At 36.5% G+C, this 19,410-nt stretch overlaps 1 protein-coding gene across 1 annotated transcript in view; it reads left to right on the top strand.

The window, feature by feature from the left end:
* The window catches only part of LOC103103665 (skin secretory protein xP2-like), a 28,895-nt gene that overhangs the window by 7,067 nt on the left and 2,418 nt on the right, over window positions 1-19,410 (top strand). The window contains exons 10-32 of the mRNA XM_056808499.1: window positions 245-274; window positions 861-890; window positions 1,483-1,506; window positions 2,685-2,714; window positions 3,285-3,308; window positions 3,898-3,915; window positions 5,093-5,122; window positions 5,709-5,738; window positions 6,331-6,354; window positions 7,533-7,562; window positions 8,133-8,156; window positions 8,746-8,763; window positions 9,952-9,981; window positions 10,568-10,597; window positions 11,190-11,213; window positions 12,395-12,424; window positions 12,994-13,017; window positions 13,609-13,626; window positions 14,805-14,834; window positions 15,422-15,481; window positions 16,074-16,091; window positions 17,672-17,698; window positions 19,071-19,100. Of these exons, the coding sequence (XP_056664477.1) occupies window positions 245-274; window positions 861-890; window positions 1,483-1,506; window positions 2,685-2,714; window positions 3,285-3,308; window positions 3,898-3,915; window positions 5,093-5,122; window positions 5,709-5,738; window positions 6,331-6,354; window positions 7,533-7,562; window positions 8,133-8,156; window positions 8,746-8,763; window positions 9,952-9,981; window positions 10,568-10,597; window positions 11,190-11,213; window positions 12,395-12,424; window positions 12,994-13,017; window positions 13,609-13,626; window positions 14,805-14,834; window positions 15,422-15,481; window positions 16,074-16,091; window positions 17,672-17,698; window positions 19,071-19,100 (633 nt within the window). The remainder of the gene's footprint in view (window positions 1-244; window positions 275-860; window positions 891-1,482; window positions 1,507-2,684; window positions 2,715-3,284; window positions 3,309-3,897; window positions 3,916-5,092; window positions 5,123-5,708; window positions 5,739-6,330; window positions 6,355-7,532; window positions 7,563-8,132; window positions 8,157-8,745; window positions 8,764-9,951; window positions 9,982-10,567; window positions 10,598-11,189; window positions 11,214-12,394; window positions 12,425-12,993; window positions 13,018-13,608; window positions 13,627-14,804; window positions 14,835-15,421; window positions 15,482-16,073; window positions 16,092-17,671; window positions 17,699-19,070; window positions 19,101-19,410) is intronic.

Raw genomic sequence — 19,410 nt, forward strand, 5'->3', positions numbered from 1 at the left:
TCAACCTTCTATGTTTAATTTTACTGACATTCTAGCTTCCTGAGAGAGAACAATATGAAAGGCAGTGGTCAAGCCAATAGAAATCATTTACAAATTTCATGGAACCTCTGTTAGTGCTCCCAGCATAACTTTTTTTTTATTTACATCATACTGCTTCAACCTTTTTCTCCAAATGCCTCTTTTTCAATCAATTCGACCCACATCATGGTTGTGATTCTCTCCTCTTGGTTTTTCTTCCCTGCAGCTGAAAACCAAGCACCACAGCAATCTGCAGGTAAGTAGCAGTTTTATTCCTTCAATCATTGTTTCCTTTCTCATTATTGTCCCCAGGAAGGTGCCTCCCATTCTAGAATACTTGGACATTTCTGTCTTTCAAGATAGCCACCAATGAATCATTTGCTCATCTTTAACAGAAAGGATCAATTAATACCGAGCATTCTCTCTTCCCATAGAGTATGGGTGGCGTACTCAGGATAATAAATCAGAATTGCCATCTATTTTTCTAGCTAAGATTTAGGGTTGGGGAATAGTTTCTGTTACCTTCCATCCAAATTATGGGGGGTTTCTTCTTAGTGAAGGCAGGTTCAATGGGGTAAAAAAGAGGCTTCAATTTGCAATTTTTCTAACATGAAAGGTGTCCCCAGTTTGAACAAGAGCCACAATATTTGGTTAGGCAATAGAAATTATTTATAAATTTTGGAGAAATTCTATTCTAATTGACTGAGGAACATTTATTTTTCGATTTACGTCCTATTGTTTCAAAGATATTCTCCAAGAGCCTCTACATTGCAAGAATTTTATCAATAATCTAAATGTCATTCTTTCTTTTTTGTACTACTAAACAACAACTCCAAATGAAGAACCTGCTCCAGCTCCAGCTCCAGCTCCCGGTAAGTAGCAGTCTTTCTGTCCATCAGTCAATCTTTCCTGTATTCTTATTGTCCAAAAGGTGTTGTCTCTCATTGTAGAACACTTGAACACTTTTTTTCCTTAAAGAAAGCAACCAATGAATCAATGGCTAATTATTAATAGAAAGGATCAAGTTAATAGGGAGTATTCTCACTTTCCATAGAGTATGCATGGTGTACACAGGCAAATAATCCAGAATTGCCATCCATTTTTCAGGCTCAGATTTGGGGCTGGGCAATAGATTCTCTTACCTTCTATCCAAAATTGGGGGGGGGTTCTTCTTAGTAAATGAAGGTTTAATGGGGCAAAAACGAGGCTTCAATTTGCCATTTTGCTAAGTTGAAAGGTGTCCCCAGTTTGAACAAGAGCCACAAGACTTGGTCAGGCAGTAGAAATCAATTATAAAATTTGGAGAAATTCTATTTATATTGACCGAGAAACATTTCTTTTTCTATTTACATCATATTGTTTCAATGATATTCTCCAATGACCTCTATTTTCAATTAATTTCATCCATATTCTAAATGCCATTCTTTCTTTTTTTTTTCTACTAAACAACAACTCCAAATACAGAACCAGCTCCAGCTCCAGCTCCTGGTAAGTAGCAGTCTTTATGTTGGCAGTCATTCTTTCCTGTCTTCTTATTGTCTAAAGGAAGTTGTCTGACATTCTAGAGCACTTGAACACTTTCTTCCTTAATGAAATCAACTGATTAATCAGTGGCACATCTTTAACAGAAAAGATCAAGTTAATAGGGAATATTCTCACTTGCCATAGCATATGAATTGGGTACTCAGGAAAATAATACAGAATTGCCATCCATTTTTCAGGCTCAGATTTGGGGCTGGGCAATAGATTCTCTTACCTTCCATCCAAAGTTTTGGGGTTTTTTTTCTTACTGAAAGATCATTCAATCGGTCAAAAAAGAGGCTTCAATTTGCCATTTTGCTAAGTTGAAAGGTGTCCCCAGTTTGAACAAGAGCCACAAGACTTGGTCAGGCAGTAGAAATCAATTATAAATTTTGGAGAATTCTATTCTATTCCACAGAGGAACATTTCTTTTTCTATTTCTGTAGTATTTTTTCAACCTTATTCTCCAAGCATCTCTATTTTCCATTAACTCCATCTCTCTTAACAACTCCTTGCTTTCTTGTTTGTCTGGCTACACAGCTGCCCAAAAGCCACTCTGAGCCACAGTTACAGTAAATCCTTCAAAACTCTTTCTTTCTTCTCTCCCTGTAGTTTCTGGGCTTGTCAACTTCTCTCATTCTAGGACCTTTGCCCATTCATCTTCTTGAAGACAACCACCCAGGAATAGTGTGTAATTGTGAATGAGTCTGCCCAAGTAGGAAGTCAATAAGATGCTTCATTCTCACTTTCCAACGCATATAAATGCTGAAATGAGGACAAATAATTTCAGTTTACTGTCCTTTGCTAGACATTGTTTTGGTTACAATTTTTCTCTTAGTTTCTTTTTCCTCATTTCTCTTGTTCAACACTTTGGGGAAAAAAAAACCTGTCTGGAGGAAATCAACCTATTATGTTCAATTTAACTGACATTCTAGCTCACTGAGAGAACAATATGAAAGGCAGTGGTCAAGCCAATAGAAATCATTTACAAATTTCATGGAACCTCTGTTAGTATTCCCAGCATAAGTTTTTTTTTTTTATTTACATCATACTGGTTCAACCTTTTTCTCCAAATGTCTCTTTTTCAATCAATTCGACCCACATCATGGTTGTGATTCTCTCTTCTTGGTTTTTCTTCCCTTTAGCTGAAAACCAAGAACCACAGCAATCTGCAGGTAAGTAGCAGTCTTTATTGCTTCAATCATTGTTTCCTTTCTCCTTACTGTCCCCAGGAAATGCCTGATATTCTAGAACACTTGGACATTTTCCCTGTTCAAGAGAGCCACCAATGAATCAGTGGCTCATCTTTAACAGAAAGGATCAAGTTAATAGGGTACATTCTCTCTTGCCATAGAGTATGTGTGGGGTACTAAGGAAAATAAATCAGAATTGCCATCCATTTTTTATGGATACGATTTGTGGCTGGGAAATAGTTTCTGTTACCTTCTATCCAAATTTTGGGGCTTTTTCTTCTTAGTGAATTCAGGTTCAATTGGGCCAAAAAGAGGCTTCAATATGCAATATTAATAATTTAAAGGTGTCCCCAATTTGAACAAGAACCAAGAAATCAATTATAAATTTTGGAGAAATTCTATTTATATTGACCGAGAAACATTTCTTTTTCTATTTACATCATATTGTTTCAATGATATTCTCCAATGACCTCTATTTTCAATTAATTTCATCCATATTCTAAATGCCATTCTTTCTTTTTTTTTTCTACTAAACAACAACTCCAAATACAGAACCAGCTCCAGCTCCAGCTCCTGGTAAGTAGCAGTCTTTATGTTGGCAGTCATTCTTTCCTGTCTTCTTATTGTCTAAAGGAAGTTGTCTGACATTCTAGAGCACTTGAACACTTTCTTCCTTAATGAAATCAACTGATTAATCAGTGGCACATCTTTAACAGAAAAGATCAAGTTAATAGGGAGTATTCTCACTTGCCATAGCATATGAATGGGGTACTCAGGAAAATAATACAGAATTGCCATCCGTTTTTCAGGCTCAGATTTGGGGCTGGGCAATAGATTCTCTTACCTTCCATCCAAAGTTTTGGGGTTTTTTTTCTTACTGAAAGATCATTCAATTGGTCAAAAAAGAGGCTTCAATTTGCCATTTTGCTAAGTTGAAAGGTGTCCCCAGTTTGAACAAGAGCCACAAGACTTGGTCAGGCAGTAGAAATCAATTATAAATTTTGGAGAAATTCTATTCTATTCCACAGAGGAACATTTCTTTTTCTATTTCTGTAGTATTTTTTCAACCGAATTCTCCAAGCACATCTATTTTCCATTAATTTTATCTATATTCTAAAAGTCATTCTTCCTTTTTTTTACTACTAAACAACAACTCCAAATGAAGAACCAGCTCCAGCTCCCGGTAAGTAGCAGTCTTTTTGCCTGCAATCATTCTTTCCTGTCTTCTTATTGTCCAAAGGAAGTTGTCTCTCATTCTAAAACACTTGAACACTATCTTCCTTGAGGAAATCAACCAATGAATCTGTGGCTCATCATTAACAAAAAGGATCAATATTAAATATGTGGTATTCTCTCCTGCCTTTGCTTCTGCACTGGTTACTCAAGCACATAATTCACAATTGGTCTCCTTTATTCTGGTCAGAATCTGTGACTAAGGAAGAGTTCCTACTGACTTCAATCAAAAATTTTGGCATTGTTCTTTTTAGTAAGCACAAGTTCAATCCCAAGAAAAAAGAGGCTTCTACTAGCACTTTCAGTATCTTCCAAAGGGTCATCCCTGCGACCAAGGGTCACAAAAAGTGGTCAGGGCTGTAGAAATCTCTTACAAGTTCTGGGGAAATCCTCATTTTTTTCACTGATTTACTTTTTCCTACTGAATCATGTTGTTTCAACCTTATTCTCCAAGCACCTCTATTCTCCATTAACTCCATCTCTCTTGACAACTCCTTGCTTTCCTGTTTGTCTGGCTACACAGCTGCCCAAAAACCACTCTTAGCCGAAGTTACCATAAATCCTTCAAAAGCCTTTCTTTCCACTCTTCCTGTCATTCCTGGGCTTGTCCACTTCTCTCTTTCTAGAAACTTTCCCCATTCATCTTCTTAAACCCAGGAATAGTGGCCAATGTTGAATGAGTCTGCCCAAGTAGGAAGTCGATAAGATGCTTCATTCTCTCTTTCCAAGGCATATAAATGCTGAAATGAGGACAAATAATTTCAGTTTACTGTCCTTTGCTAGACATTGTTTTGGTTATAATTTTTCTCTTAGTTTCCTTTTTCATCATTTCTCTTGTTCAGTGCTTTATTGGCAAAAAAAAAAAAAACCTGTCTGGAGAAAATCAACCTTCTATGTTTAATTTTACTGACATTCTAGCTTCCTGAGAGAGAACAATATGAAAGGCAGTGGTCAAGCCAATAGAAATCATTTACAAATTTCATGGAACCTCTGTTAGTGCTCCCAGCATAACTTTTTTTTTATTTACATCATACTGCTTCAACCTTTTTCTCCAAATGCCTCTTTTTCAATCAATTCGACCCACATCATGGTTGTGATTCTCTCCTCTTGGTTTTTCTTCCCTGCAGCTGAAAACCAAGCACCACAGCAATCTGCAGGTAAGTAGCAGTTTTATTCCTTCAATCATTGTTTCCTTTCTCATTATTGTCCCCAGGAAGGTGCCTCCCATTCTAGAATACTTGGACATTTCTGTCTTTCAAGATAGCCACCAATGAATCATTTGCTCATCTTTAACAGAAAGGATCAATTAATACCGAGCATTCTCTCTTCCCATAGAGTATGGGTGGCGTACTCAGGATAATAAATCAGAATTGCCATCTATTTTTCTAGCTAAGATTTAGGGTTGGGGAATAGTTTCTGTTACCTTCCATCCAAATTATGGGGGGTTTCTTCTTAGTGAAGGCAGGTTCAATGGGGTAAAAAAGAGGCTTCAATTTGCAATTTTTCTAACATGAAAGGTGTCCCCAGTTTGAACAAGAGCCACAATATTTGGTTAGGCAATAGAAATTATTTATAAATTTTGGAGAAATTCTATTCTAATTGACTGAGGAACATTTATTTTTCGATTTACGTCCTATTGTTTCAAAGATATTCTCCAAGAGCCTCTACATTGCAAGAATTTTATCAATAATCTAAATGTCATTCTTTCTTTTTTGTACTACTAAACAACAACTCCAAATGAAGAACCTGCTCCAGCTCCAGCTCCAGCTCCCGGTAAGTAGCAGTCTTTCTGTCCATCAGTCAATCTTTCCTGTATTCTTATTGTCCAAAAGGTGTTGTCTCTCATTGTAGAACACTTGAACACTTTTTTTCCTTAAAGAAAGCAACCAATGAATCAATGGCTAATTATTAATAGAAAGGATCAAGTTAATAGGGAGTATTCTCACTTTCCATAGAGTATGCATGGTGTACACAGGCAAATAATCCAGAATTGCCATCCATTTTTCAGGCTCAGATTTGGGGCTGGGCAATAGATTCTCTTACCTTCTATCCAAAATTGGGGGGGGGTTCTTCTTAGTAAATGAAGGTTTAATGGGGCAAAAACGAGGCTTCAATTTGCCATTTTGCTAAGTTGAAAGGTGTCCCCAGTTTGAACAAGAGCCACAAGACTTGGTCAGGCAGTAGAAATCAATTATAAAATTTGGAGAAATTCTATTTATATTGACCGAGAAACATTTCTTTTTCTATTTACATCATATTGTTTCAATGATATTCTCCAATGACCTCTATTTTCAATTAATTTCATCCATATTCTAAATGCCATTCTTTCTTTTTTTTTTCTACTAAACAACAACTCCAAATACAGAACCAGCTCCAGCTCCAGCTCCTGGTAAGTAGCAGTCTTTATGTTGGCAGTCATTCTTTCCTGTCTTCTTATTGTCTAAAGGAAGTTGTCTGACATTCTAGAGCACTTGAACACTTTCTTCCTTAATGAAATCAACTGATTAATCAGTGGCACATCTTTAACAGAAAAGATCAAGTTAATAGGGAATATTCTCACTTGCCATAGCATATGAATTGGGTACTCAGGAAAATAATACAGAATTGCCATCCATTTTTCAGGCTCAGATTTGGGGCTGGGCAATAGATTCTCTTACCTTCCATCCAAAGTTTTGGGGTTTTTTTTCTTACTGAAAGATCATTCAATCGGTCAAAAAAGAGGCTTCAATTTGCCATTTTGCTAAGTTGAAAGGTGTCCCCAGTTTGAACAAGAGCCACAAGACTTGGTCAGGCAGTAGAAATCAATTATAAATTTTGGAGAATTCTATTCTATTCCACAGAGGAACATTTCTTTTTCTATTTCTGTAGTATTTTTTCAACCTTATTCTCCAAGCATCTCTATTTTCCATTAACTCCATCTCTCTTGACAACTCCTTGCTTTCTTGTTTGTCTGGCTACACAGCTGCCCAAAAGCCACTCTGAGCCACAGTTACAGTAAATCCTTCAAAACTCTTTCTTTCTTCTCTCCCTGTAGTTTCTGGGCTTGTCAACTTCTCTCATTCTAGGACCTTTGCCCATTCATCTTCTTGAAGACAACCACCCAGGAATAGTGTGTAATTGTGAATGAGTCTGCCCAAGTAGGAAGTCAATAAGATGCTTCATTCTCACTTTCCAACGCATATAAATGCTGAAATGAGGACAAATAATTTCAGTTTACTGTCCTTTGCTAGACATTGTTTTGGTTACAATTTTTCTCTTAGTTTCTTTTTCCTCATTTCTCTTGTTCAACACTTTGGGGAAAAAAAAACCTGTCTGGAGGAAATCAACCTATTATGTTCAATTTAACTGACATTCTAGCTCACTGAGAGAACAATATGAAAGGCAGTGGTCAAGCCAATAGAAATCATTTACAAATTTCATGGAACCTCTGTTAGTATTCCCAGCATAAGTTTTTTTTTTTTATTTACATCATACTGGTTCAACCTTTTTCTCCAAATGTCTCTTTTTCAATCAATTCGACCCACATCATGGTTGTGATTCTCTCTTCTTGGTTTTTCTTCCCTTTAGCTGAAAACCAAGAACCACAGCAATCTGCAGGTAAGTAGCAGTCTTTATTGCTTCAATCATTGTTTCCTTTCTCCTTACTGTCCCCAGGAAATGCCTGATATTCTAGAACACTTGGACATTTTCCCTGTTCAAGAGAGCCACCAATGAATCAGTGGCTCATCTTTAACAGAAAGGATCAAGTTAATAGGGTACATTCTCTCTTGCCATAGAGTATGTGTGGGGTACTAAGGAAAATAAATCAGAATTGCCATCCATTTTTTATGGATACGATTTGTGGCTGGGAAATAGTTTCTGTTACCTTCTATCCAAATTTTGGGGCTTTTTCTTCTTAGTGAATTCAGGTTCAATTGGGCCAAAAAGAGGCTTCAATATGCAATATTAATAATTTAAAGGTGTCCCCAATTTGAACAAGAACCAAGAAATCAATTATAAATTTTGGAGAAATTCTATTTATATTGACCGAGAAACATTTCTTTTTCTATTTACATCATATTGTTTCAATGATATTCTCCAATGACCTCTATTTTCAATTAATTTCATCCATATTCTAAATGCCATTCTTTCTTTTTTTTTTCTACTAAACAACAACTCCAAATACAGAACCAGCTCCAGCTCCAGCTCCTGGTAAGTAGCAGTCTTTATGTTGGCAGTCATTCTTTCCTGTCTTCTTATTGTCTAAAGGAAGTTGTCTGACATTCTAGAGCACTTGAACACTTTCTTCCTTAATGAAATCAACTGATTAATCAGTGGCACATCTTTAACAGAAAAGATCAAGTTAATAGGGAGTATTCTCACTTGCCATAGCATATGAATGGGGTACTCAGGAAAATAATACAGAATTGCCATCCGTTTTTCAGGCTCAGATTTGGGGCTGGGCAATAGATTCTCTTACCTTCCATCCAAAGTTTTGGGGTTTTTTTTCTTACTGAAAGATCATTCAATTGGTCAAAAAAGAGGCTTCAATTTGCCATTTTGCTAAGTTGAAAGGTGTCCCCAGTTTGAACAAGAGCCACAAGACTTGGTCAGGCAGTAGAAATCAATTATAAATTTTGGAGAAATTCTATTCTATTCCACAGAGGAACATTTCTTTTTCTATTTCTGTAGTATTTTTTCAACCGAATTCTCCAAGCACCTCTATTTTCCATTAATTTTATCTATATTCTAAAAGTCATTCTTCCTTTTTTTTACTACTAAACAACAACTCCAAATGAAGAACCAGCTCCAGCTCCCGGTAAGTAGCAGTCTTTTTGCCTGCAATCATTCTTTCCTGTCTTCTTATTGTCCAAAGGAAGTTGTCTCTCATTCTAAAACACTTGAACACTATCTTCCTTGAGGAAATCAACCAATGAATCTGTGGCTCATCATTAACAAAAAGGATCAATATTAAATATGTGGTATTCTCTCCTGCCTTTGCTTCTGCACTGGTTACTCAAGCACATAATTCACAATTGGTCTCCTTTATTCTGGTCAGAATCTGTGACTAAGGAAGAGTTCCTACTGACTTCAATCAAAAATTTTGGCATTGTTCTTTTTAGTAAGCACAAGTTCAATCCCAAGAAAAAAGAGGCTTCTACTAGCACTTTCAGTATCTTCCAAAGGGTCATCCCTGCGACCAAGGGTCACAAAAAGTGGTCAGGGCTGTAGAAATCTCTTACAAGTTCTGGGGAAATCCTCATTTTTTTCACTGATTTACTTTTTCCTACTGAATCATGTTGTTTCAACCTTATTCTCCAAGCACCTCTATTCTCCATTAACTCCATCTCTCTTGACAACTCCTTGCTTTCCTGTTTGTCTGGCTACACAGCTGCCCAAAAGCCACTCTTAGCCGAAGTTACCATAAATCCTCCAAAAGCCTTTCTTTCCACTCTTTCTGTCATTCCTGGGCTTGTCCACTTCTCTCTTTCTAGGAACTTTCCCCATTCATCTTCTTAAACCCAGGAATAGTGGCCAATGTTGAATGAGTCTGCCCAAGTAGGAAGTCGATAAGATGCTTCATTCTCTCTTTCCAAGGCATATAAATGCTGAAATGAGGACAAATAATTTCAGTTTACTGTCCTTTGCTAGACCTTGTTTTGGTTACAATTTTTCTCTTAGTTTCCTTTTTCGTAATTTCGCTTGTTCAGTACTTTAATGGCAAAAAAACAAACAAACAAAAAAAAACCTGTCTAGAAAAAATCAACCTATTATGTTAAATTTAACTGACATTCAAGCTTCCTGAGAGAGAACAATATGAAAGGCAGTGGTCAAGCCAATAGAAATCATTTACAAATTTCATGGAACCTCTGTTAGTATTCCCAGCATAACTTTTTTTTTATTTACATCATACTGCTTCAACCTTTTTCTCCAAATGCCTCTTTTTCAATCAATTCGGCCCACATCATGGTTGTGATTCTCTCCTCTTGGTTTTTCTTCCCTGCAGCTGAAAACCAAGCACCACAGCAATCTGCAGGTAAGTAGCAGTTTTATTTCTTCAATCATTGTTTCCTTTCTCATTATTGTCCCCAGGAAGGTGCCTCCCATTCTAGAATACTTGGACATTTCTGTCTTTCAAGATAGCCACCAATGAATCATTGGCTCATCTTTAACAGAAAGGATCAATTAATACCGAGCATTCTCTCTTCCCATAGAGTATGGGTGGCGTACTCAGGATAATAAATCAGAATTGCCATCTATTTTTCTAGCTAAGATTTAGGGTTGGGGAATAGTTTCTGTTACCTTCCATCCAAATTATGGGGGGTTTCTTCTTAGTGAAGGCAGGTTCAATGGGGTAAAAAAGAGGCTTCAATTTGCAATTTTTCTAACATGAAAGGTGTCCCCAGTTTGAACAAGAGCCACAATATTTGGTTAGGCAATAGAAATTATTTATAAATTTTGGAGAAATTCTATTCTAATTGACTGAGGAACATTTATTTTTCGATTTACGTCCTATTGTTTCAAAGATATTCTCCAAGAGCCTCTACATTGCAAGAATTTTATCAATAATCTAAATGTCATTCTTTCTTTTTTGTACTACTAAACAACAACTCCAAATGAAGAACCTGCTCCAGCTCCAGCTCCAGCTCCCGGTAAGTAGCAGTCTTTCTGTCCATCAGCCAATCTTTCCTGTATTCTTATTGTCCAAAAGGTGTTGTCTCTCATTGTAGAACACTTGAACACTTTTTTTCCTTAAAGAAAGCAACCAATGAATCAATGGCTAATTATTAATAGAAAGGATCAAGTTAATAGGGAGTATTCTCACTTTCCATAGAGTATGCATGGTGTACACAGGCAAATAATCCAGAATTGCCATCCATTTTTCAGGCTCAGATTTGGGGCTGGGCAATAGATTCTCTTACCTTCTATCCAAAATTGGGGGGGGTTCTTCTTAGTAAATGAAGGTTTAATGGGGCAAAAAAGAGGCTTCAATTTGCCATTTTGCTAAGTTGAAAGGTGTCCCCAGTTTGAACAAGAGCCACAAGACTTGGTCAGGCAGTAGAAATCAATTATAAATTTTGGAGAAATTCTATTTATATTGACCGAGAAACATTTCTTTTTCTATTTACATCATATTGTTTCAATGATATTCTCCAATGACCTCTATTTTCAATTAATTTCATCCATATTCTAAATGCCATTCTTTCTTTTTTTTTTTCTACTAAACAACAACTCCAAATACAGAACCAGCTCCAGCTCCAGCTCCTGGTAAGTAGCAGTCTTTATGTTGGCAGTCATTCTTTCCTGTCTTCTTATTGTCTAAAGGAAGTTGTCTGACATTCTAGAGCACTTGAACACTTTCTTCCTTAATGAAATCAACTGATTAATCAGTGGCACATCTTTAACAGAAAAGATCAAGTTAATAGGGAATATTCTCACTTGCCATAGCATATGAATTGGGTACTCAGGAAAATAATACAGAATTGCCATCCATTTTTCAGGCTCAGATTTGGGGCTGGGCAATAGAATCTCTTACCTTCCATCCAATGTTTTGGGGGTTTTTTTTCTTACTGAAAGATCATTCAATCGGTCAAAAAAGAGGCTTCAATTTGCCATTTTGCTAAGTTGAAAGGTGTCCCCAGTTTGAACAAGAGCCACAAGACTTGGTCAGGCAGTAGAAATCAATTATAAATTTTGGAGAATTCTATTCTATTCCACAGAGGAACATTTCTTTTTCTATTTCTGTAGTATTTTTTCAACCTTATTCTCCAAGCATCTCTATTCTCCATTAACTCCATCTCTCTTGACAACTCCTTGCTTTCCTGTTTGTCTGGCTACACAGCTGCCCAAAAGCCACTCTGAGCCACAGTTACAGTAAATCCTTCAAAACTCTTTCTTTCTTCTCTCCCTGTAGTTTCTGGGCTTGTCAACTTCTCTCATTCTAGGACCTTTGCCCATTCATCTTCTTGAATACAACCACCCAGGAATAGTGTGTAATTGTGAATGAGTCTGCCCAAGTAGGAAGTCAATAAGATGCTTCATTCTCACTTTCCAACGCATATAAATGCTGAAATGAGGACAAATAATTTCAGTTTACTGTCCTTTGCTAGACATTGTTTTGGTTACAATTTTTCTCTTAGTTTCTTTTTCCTCATTTCTCTTGTTCAACACTTTGGGGAAAAAAAAAAAACCTGTCTGGAGGAAATCAACCTATTATGTTCAATTTAACTGACATTCTAGCTCACTGAGAGAACAATATGAAAGGCAGTGGTCAAGCCAATAGAAATCATTTACAAATTTCATGGAACCTCTGTTAGTATTCCCAGCATAAGTTTTTTTTTTTATTTACATCATACTGGTTCAACCTTTTTCTCCAAATGCCTCTTTTTCAATCAATTCGACCCACATCATTGTTGTGATTCTCTCTTCTTGGTTTTTCTTCCCTTTAGCTGAAAACCAAGAACCACAGCAATCTGCAGGTAAGTAGCAGTCTTTATTGCTTCAATCATTGTTTCCTTTCTCCTTACTGTCCCCAGGAAATGCCTGATATTCTAGAACACTTGGACATTTTCCCTGTTCAAGAGAGCCACCAATGAATCAGTGGCTCATCTTTAACAGAAAGGATCAAGCTAATAGGGTACATTCTCTCTTGCCATAGAGTATGTGTGGGGTACTAAGGAAAATAAATCAGAATTGCCATCCATTTTTTATGGATACGATTTGTGGCTGGGAAATAGTTTCTGTTACCTTCTATCCAAATTTTGGGGCTTTTTCTTCTTAGTGAATTCAGGTTCAATTGGGCCAAAAAGAGGCTTCAATATGCAATATTAATAATTTAAAGGTGTCCCCAATTTGAACAAGAACCAAGAAATCAATTATAAATTTAGGAGAAATTCTATTTATATTGACCGAGAAACATTTCTTTTTCTATTTACATCATATTGTTTCAATGATATTCTCCAATGACCTCTATTTTCAATTAATTTCATCCATATTCTAAATGCCATTCTTTCTTTTTTTTTCTACTAAACAACAACTCCAAATAAAGAACCAGCTCCAGCTCCAGCTCCTGGTAAGTAGCAGTCTTTATGTTGGCAGTCATTCTTTCCTGTCTTCTTATTGTCTAAAGGAAGTTGTCTGACATTCTAGAGCACTTGAACACTTTCTTCCTTAATGAAATCAACTGATTAATCAGTGGCACATCTTTAACAGAAAAGATCAAGTTAATAGGGAGTATTCTCACTTGCCATAGCATATGAATGGGGTACTCAGGAAAATAATACAGAATTGCCATCCATTTTTCAGGCTCAGATTTGGGGCTGGGCAATAGAATCTCTTACCTTCCATCCAAAGTTTTGGGTTTTTTTTTTTCTTACTGAAAGATCATTCAATCGGTCAAAAAAGAGGCTTCAATTTGCCATTTTGCTAAGTTGAAAGGTGTCCCCAGTTTGAACAAGAGCCACAAGACTTGGTCAGGCAGTAGAAATCAATTATAAATTTTGGAGAAATTCTATTCTATTCCACAGAGGAACATTTCTTTTTCTATTTCTGTAGTATTTTTTCAACCGAATTCTCCAAGCACCTCTATTTTCCATTAATTTTATCTATATTCTAAAAGTCATTCTTCCTTTTTTTTACTACTAAACAACAACTCCAAATGAAGAACCAGCTCCAGCTCCCGGTAAGTAGCAGTCTTTTTGCCTGCAATCATTCTTTCCTGTCTTCTTATTGTCCAAAGGAAGTTGTCTCTCATTCTAAAACACTTGAACACTATCTTCCTTGAGGAAATCAACCAATGAATCTGTGGCTCATCATTAACAAAAAGGATCAATATTAAATATGTGGTATTCTCTCCTGCCATTGCTTCTGCACTGGTTACTCAAGCACATAATTCACAATTGGTCTCCTTTATTCTGGTCAGAATCTGTGACTAAGGAAGAGTTCCTACTGACTTCAATCAAAAATTTTGGCATTGTTCTTTTTAGTAAGCACAAGTTCAATCCCAAGAAAAAAGAGGCTTCTCCTAGCACTTTCAGTATCTTCCAAAGGGTCATCCCTGCGACCAAGGGTCACAAAAAGTGGTCAGGGCTGTAGAAATCTCTTACAAGTTCTGGGGAAATCCTCATTTTTTTTACTGATTTACTTTTTCCTACTGAATCATGTTGTTTCAACCTTATTCTCCAAGCACCTCTATTCTCCATTAACTCCATCTCTCTTGACAACTCCTTGCTTTCCTGTTTGTCTGGCTACACAGCTGCCCAAAAACCACTCTTAGCCGAAGTTACCATAAATCCTTCAAAAGCCTTTCTTTCCACTCTTCCTGTCATTCCTGGGCTTGTCCACTTCTCTCTTTCTAGGAACTTTCCCCATTCATCTTCTTAAACCCAGGAATAGTGGCCAATGTTGAATGAGTCTGCCCAAGTAGGAAGTCGATAAGATGCTTCATTCTCTCTTTCCAAGGCATATAAATGCTGAAATGAGGACAAATAATTTCAGTTTACTGTCCTTTGCTAGACATTGTTTTGGTTACAATTTTTCTCTTAGTTTCCTTTTTCATCATTTCTCTTGTTCAGTGCTTTATTGGCAAAAAAAAAAAAAACCTGTCTGGAGAAAATCAACCTTCTATGTTTAATTTTACTGACATTCTAGCTTCCTGAGAGAGAACAATATGAAAGGCATTGGTCAAGCCAATAGAAATCATTTACAAATTTCATGGAACCTCTGTTAGTGCTCCCAGCATAACTTTTTTTTTTATTTACATCATACTGCTTCAACCTTTTTCTCTAAATGCCTCTTTTTCAATCAATTCGACCCACATCATGGTTGTGATTCTCTCCTCTTGGTTTTTCTTCCCTGCAGCTGAAAACCAAGCACCACAGCAATCTGCAGGTAAATAGCAGTTTTATTTCTTCAATCATTGTTTCCTTTCTCATTATTGTCCCCAGGAAGGTGCCTCCCATTCTAGAATACTTGGACATTTCTGTCTTTCAAGAGAGCCACCAATGAATCATTGGCTCATCTTTAACAGAAAGGATCAATTAATACCGAGCATTCTCTTCTCCCACAGAGTATGGGTGGGGTACTCAGGATAATAAATCAGAATTGCCATCTATTTTTCTAGCTAAGATTTGGGGTTGGGGAATAGTTTCTGTTACCTTCCATCCAAATTATGGGGGGTTTTCTTCTTAGTGAAGGCAGGTTCAATGGAGTAAAAAAGAGGCTTCAATTTGCAATTTTTCTAACATGAAAGGTGTCCCCAGTTTGAACAAGGGCCACAATATTTGGTTAGGCAATAGAAATTAATTATAAATTTTGGAGAAATTCTATTCTAATTGACTGAGGAACATTTATTTTTCGATTTACGTCCTATTGTTTCAAAGATATTCTCCAAGAGCCTCTACTTTGCATTAATTTTATCCATATTCTAAATGTCATTCTTTCTTTTTTGTACTACTAAAAAACAACTCCAAATGAAGAACCTGCTCCAGCTCCAGCTCCAGCTCCAACTCCAGCTCCAGCTCCAGCTCCAGCTCCCGGTAAGTAGCAGTCTTTCTGTCCGGCAATCATTCTTTCCTGTATTCTTATTGTCCAAAAGGTGTTGTCTCTCATTGTAGAACACTTGAACACTTTTTTCCTTAAAGAAAGCAACCAATGAATCAATGGCTCATTATTAACAGAAAGGATCAAGTTAATAGGGAGCATTCTCTCTTTCTATAGAGTATGCATGGGGTACACAGGCAAATAATCCAGAATTGCCATCCATTTTTCTGGCTAAGATTTGAGGCTGGGCAATAGTTTCTCTTACCTTCCATCCAAATTTTGGCGTTTTTTTTCTTCTTAGTTAATGCAGGTTTAATGGGGCAAAAAGGAGGCTTCAATTTGCCATTTTGCTAACTTGAAAGGTGTCCCCAGTTTGAAAAAGAGCCACAAGACTTGGGCAGGCAGTAGAAATCAATTATATATTTTGAAAAAATTATAGTCTTTTGAAAGAAGAACATTTCTTTTTCTATTTCTGTCGTATTTTTTTCAACCATATTCTCCAATCACTTCTATTTTCCATTCATTTTTTCCATATTCTAAATGTCATTTTTTCTTTTCTGTACTACTGAACAACAACTCCAAATGAAGAACCAACTCCAGCTCCCGGTAAGTAGCAGTCTTTTTGTCTGCAATCATTCTTTCCTGTCTTCTTATTGTCCAAAGTATGTTTCTCAGAGCACTTCAACAGTTTCTTCCTTAAAGAAACCATCTGATTAATTAGTGGCACATCGTTAACAGAAAGGATCAAGTTAATAGGGAGTATTCTCACTTGCCATAGCATATGTGTGGTGTACACAGGCAAATAATCCAGAATTGCCATTCATTTTTCAGGCTCAGATTTCGGCCTGGGGGATAATTTCTCTTACCTTCCATCCAAATTTTGGGTGGTTTTCTTCTTAGAGAATGTAGTTTCAATGGGGAAAAAAAGAGGCTTCAATTTGCAATTTTACTAACTTGAAAGGTATCCCCAGTTTGAACAAGAGTGACAATATGTTGTCAGGCAATAGAAATCAATTATTAATTTTGGAGAAATTCTATTTTATTTGACTGAGGAACATTTATTTTTCTATTTACGTCATATTTTTTTCAACTGAAATTCTCCTAACAACTCTATTTTCCATTAATTATATCCATATTCTAAATGTCATTCTTTCCTTTTTGTATTACTAAACCACAACTCCAAATGATGAACCAGCTCCAGTTCCCAGTAAGCTGCAGTCTTTATGTTGGCAATTATTCTCTCCTGTCTTCTTATTGTCCAATGGAAGTTGTCTGACATTCTAGAACACTTGAACGCTTTCTTCCTTAAAGAAATCAACCAATGAATCAGTGACTCATCTTTAACAGAAAGCTTCAATTAAATATGTTACATTTTCTCTTGTCATAGCATCTGCACTGGGTACTCAGGAGCACAATTCATAATTGGTGTCCTTTTTTCTGGCCAACATTTGTGGCTGGGGAATAGTTTCTATTGACTTCCATCAATAAAACACATAATGATTGACATACAAATATTTTGAGTTTATATTTCAGAGAGGTAGAGTGTAGGAACGAGGGACAGGAAGATTTGATAGCTTAACCCACTTTTTAAGACACTATCTAATAATCCTATCTTAACTGCAATAATCTCCTAAGGGTCAGTCCAAAAGATAGGTCAGAGATCTTATGTATAGAATCTTTCGGCAAGAAGAGGCTGCAGTCCAGATGAGATGTCCTAGATGGTCCTGAGGGGTACTTGAGCTCCCAATTTTGTCCCTTAGTCCACCTAAAGGTATTGAAAGTCTCCTATCCACTCCCACTTCAGAGGACTGCTTGTAGGATGATCCAAAGATGTCCCAGGAGCACTGATCAGCCACCTCCAGATTTTTTGGTAGCTCCCATCCCCCAAGAAAGTCCAACAATCTCCTCACCTGTTTGGAATCTCTCCCCTGCCAGCTCTGAAGATTCTCTGTCTGTCAATCATTCTTATGCACTCAGCATTACATTGCAACACATAAGAGAGACCCAGAGCCATAGGAATTGATTAACCCAATAAAAATTTGTCCCTAATTTTTAGGAAGTTCTCTTAGTTTTCATTGAATAATATTTATTTCTATTTACATTATACTGCTTCTTCCAGATCCTCCTCTTTTTCAATTTGTTCTTCCCCCATTGTTAATACCATTCTTTCCTTTTCTTTTTTCTAGCTAAAAGAAGATATCATTCATTTTTCTGTAAGTAGCAGTCTGTGCCTCAAAAGTCTTTCTTTCCTTTCTCTGTTTAGTTCCTGGATCTTATCTCTTATTTTAGAACACTTGGGCTTTCATGTCCTTAAAGAAAACTACCCAGAAACAGTAGATAATAATGTACTGCTGAATATAAAGATTGCTCTCCTTACAGAGAAGCACTAGGAAACAGTGGGTAATAATGAATTGCCTTTTCAGTTAAGTAAAGATGCATCATTATCTCTTGCCAAAGTGTATATATTGAATATTGAGCACAGTTAATTCCAAATTGAGGTCTTATTTTCTGTCCCTGCTTTGGAGAAACCAAAAGTTTGTTTTAGTTTCCATTATTGTCTTTTGTGTTCTTCTTAGGATGTTAAATTTCTGTCAGGGAAAAAGGGGGCTCATAATTTCAGTTTAACAAACCTTGAAGGCTTTGTTGGAGCCCAACAGACATAGGAAGGGCTTCATACAATAGAAATTGGATAAAATTTTTAAGAAATTCTATTAATTTTCATTGAATAACAATTTTTTATTTGTCATACTATTTCAACCATATCCTCCCAGTATATCTTTTTCAGTTAATTCTACCCCCTTGTATATGTCATTCTTTCCTTTTCATTTTTCTGTAGAGTAGGCCCAAACCCACAACTTGCTCCATCAGAATGAATGAAACAGTTCATCCCTCAACAGTCTTTCTTTCATTTCTTCTTGTAGTCCCTGGAGCATGTCTCTCATTCTTGAACACTCGGGCATTTTTAGTCTTAAAGATAACTACCCAAAATGCAGGGAGGAATGGAAAGAAAAGATCAAGTTAAGATGCATCATTCTCTCCTGCCATAGCATATGTATTGAGTACCAAGTCCTTTTTTTTGACCCTGGTTTGAGAAAAAAAATTACACTAATTTCTGTCGACTTTTTTGGTAGTGTTCCTCTTAGTAGGTGAACATTTTGACAGGAAAAAAATGAGACTTGTACTTGCCATTTAACCAAATGTATTGGGTACTGAAGACAGTTAATTCCAAATTGGTGTCCTTTTTTTCTGACCCTGGTTTGAGAAAAAAAAATTATACTAGTTTCTGACATTGACTTTTTTGGTGGTGTTCTTATTAGGTGAAAGTTTGGACAGGGAAAAATGAGGCTTGTACTTGCCATTTAACTAACTTTGTAGGTTTCCTAGAGAAACTAATAGTCAGAGGAAGTGCTCTTTACAATGGAAAATTGGTCACAAAATTTTAGGAAATTCTCTTAAGTTTTCTTTAAACAATATTTTTTTCTACTTAAATCATTTTGTTTTAACCCTGTCCTCCAAGTACCTCTTTTTCAGTTAATTCTACCTCTTTGGTAAGTTTCATTCTTTCCTTTTAATTTTTCTTCACAGTTTTCAGCAAGAAAAGAGCTCAATCTCGAGGTAAGTAAGCAGCCTTACCTTAAAGAGTTTTTCTTTCCTTACTCCATTTAGTTCCTGGATCTTATCTCTCATTCTAGAACACTTGGACTTTTATGTTCTTAGAGAAAACCACCCAGAAACAGAGGTTAATAATGAGCTGCTGTGGACAAGAGTTTTCAAGTTAAGATGCATCATTCTCTCTTGCCATAGCATATGTATTGAGTACTGAAGACAGGTAACTCCAAATTGATGTTCTTTATTCTGACCATGGCTAGGGGAAGAATGGTTGTATTAGTGTCCATCATTGACCTTTTTGGTGTTCTTCTTCTTA

The sequence above is a fragment of the Monodelphis domestica genome, chromosome 8 (genome assembly GCF_027887165.1).
Source record: "Monodelphis domestica isolate mMonDom1 chromosome 8, mMonDom1.pri, whole genome shotgun sequence".
Lineage (NCBI taxonomy): Eukaryota > Metazoa > Chordata > Mammalia > Didelphimorphia > Didelphidae > Monodelphis > Monodelphis domestica.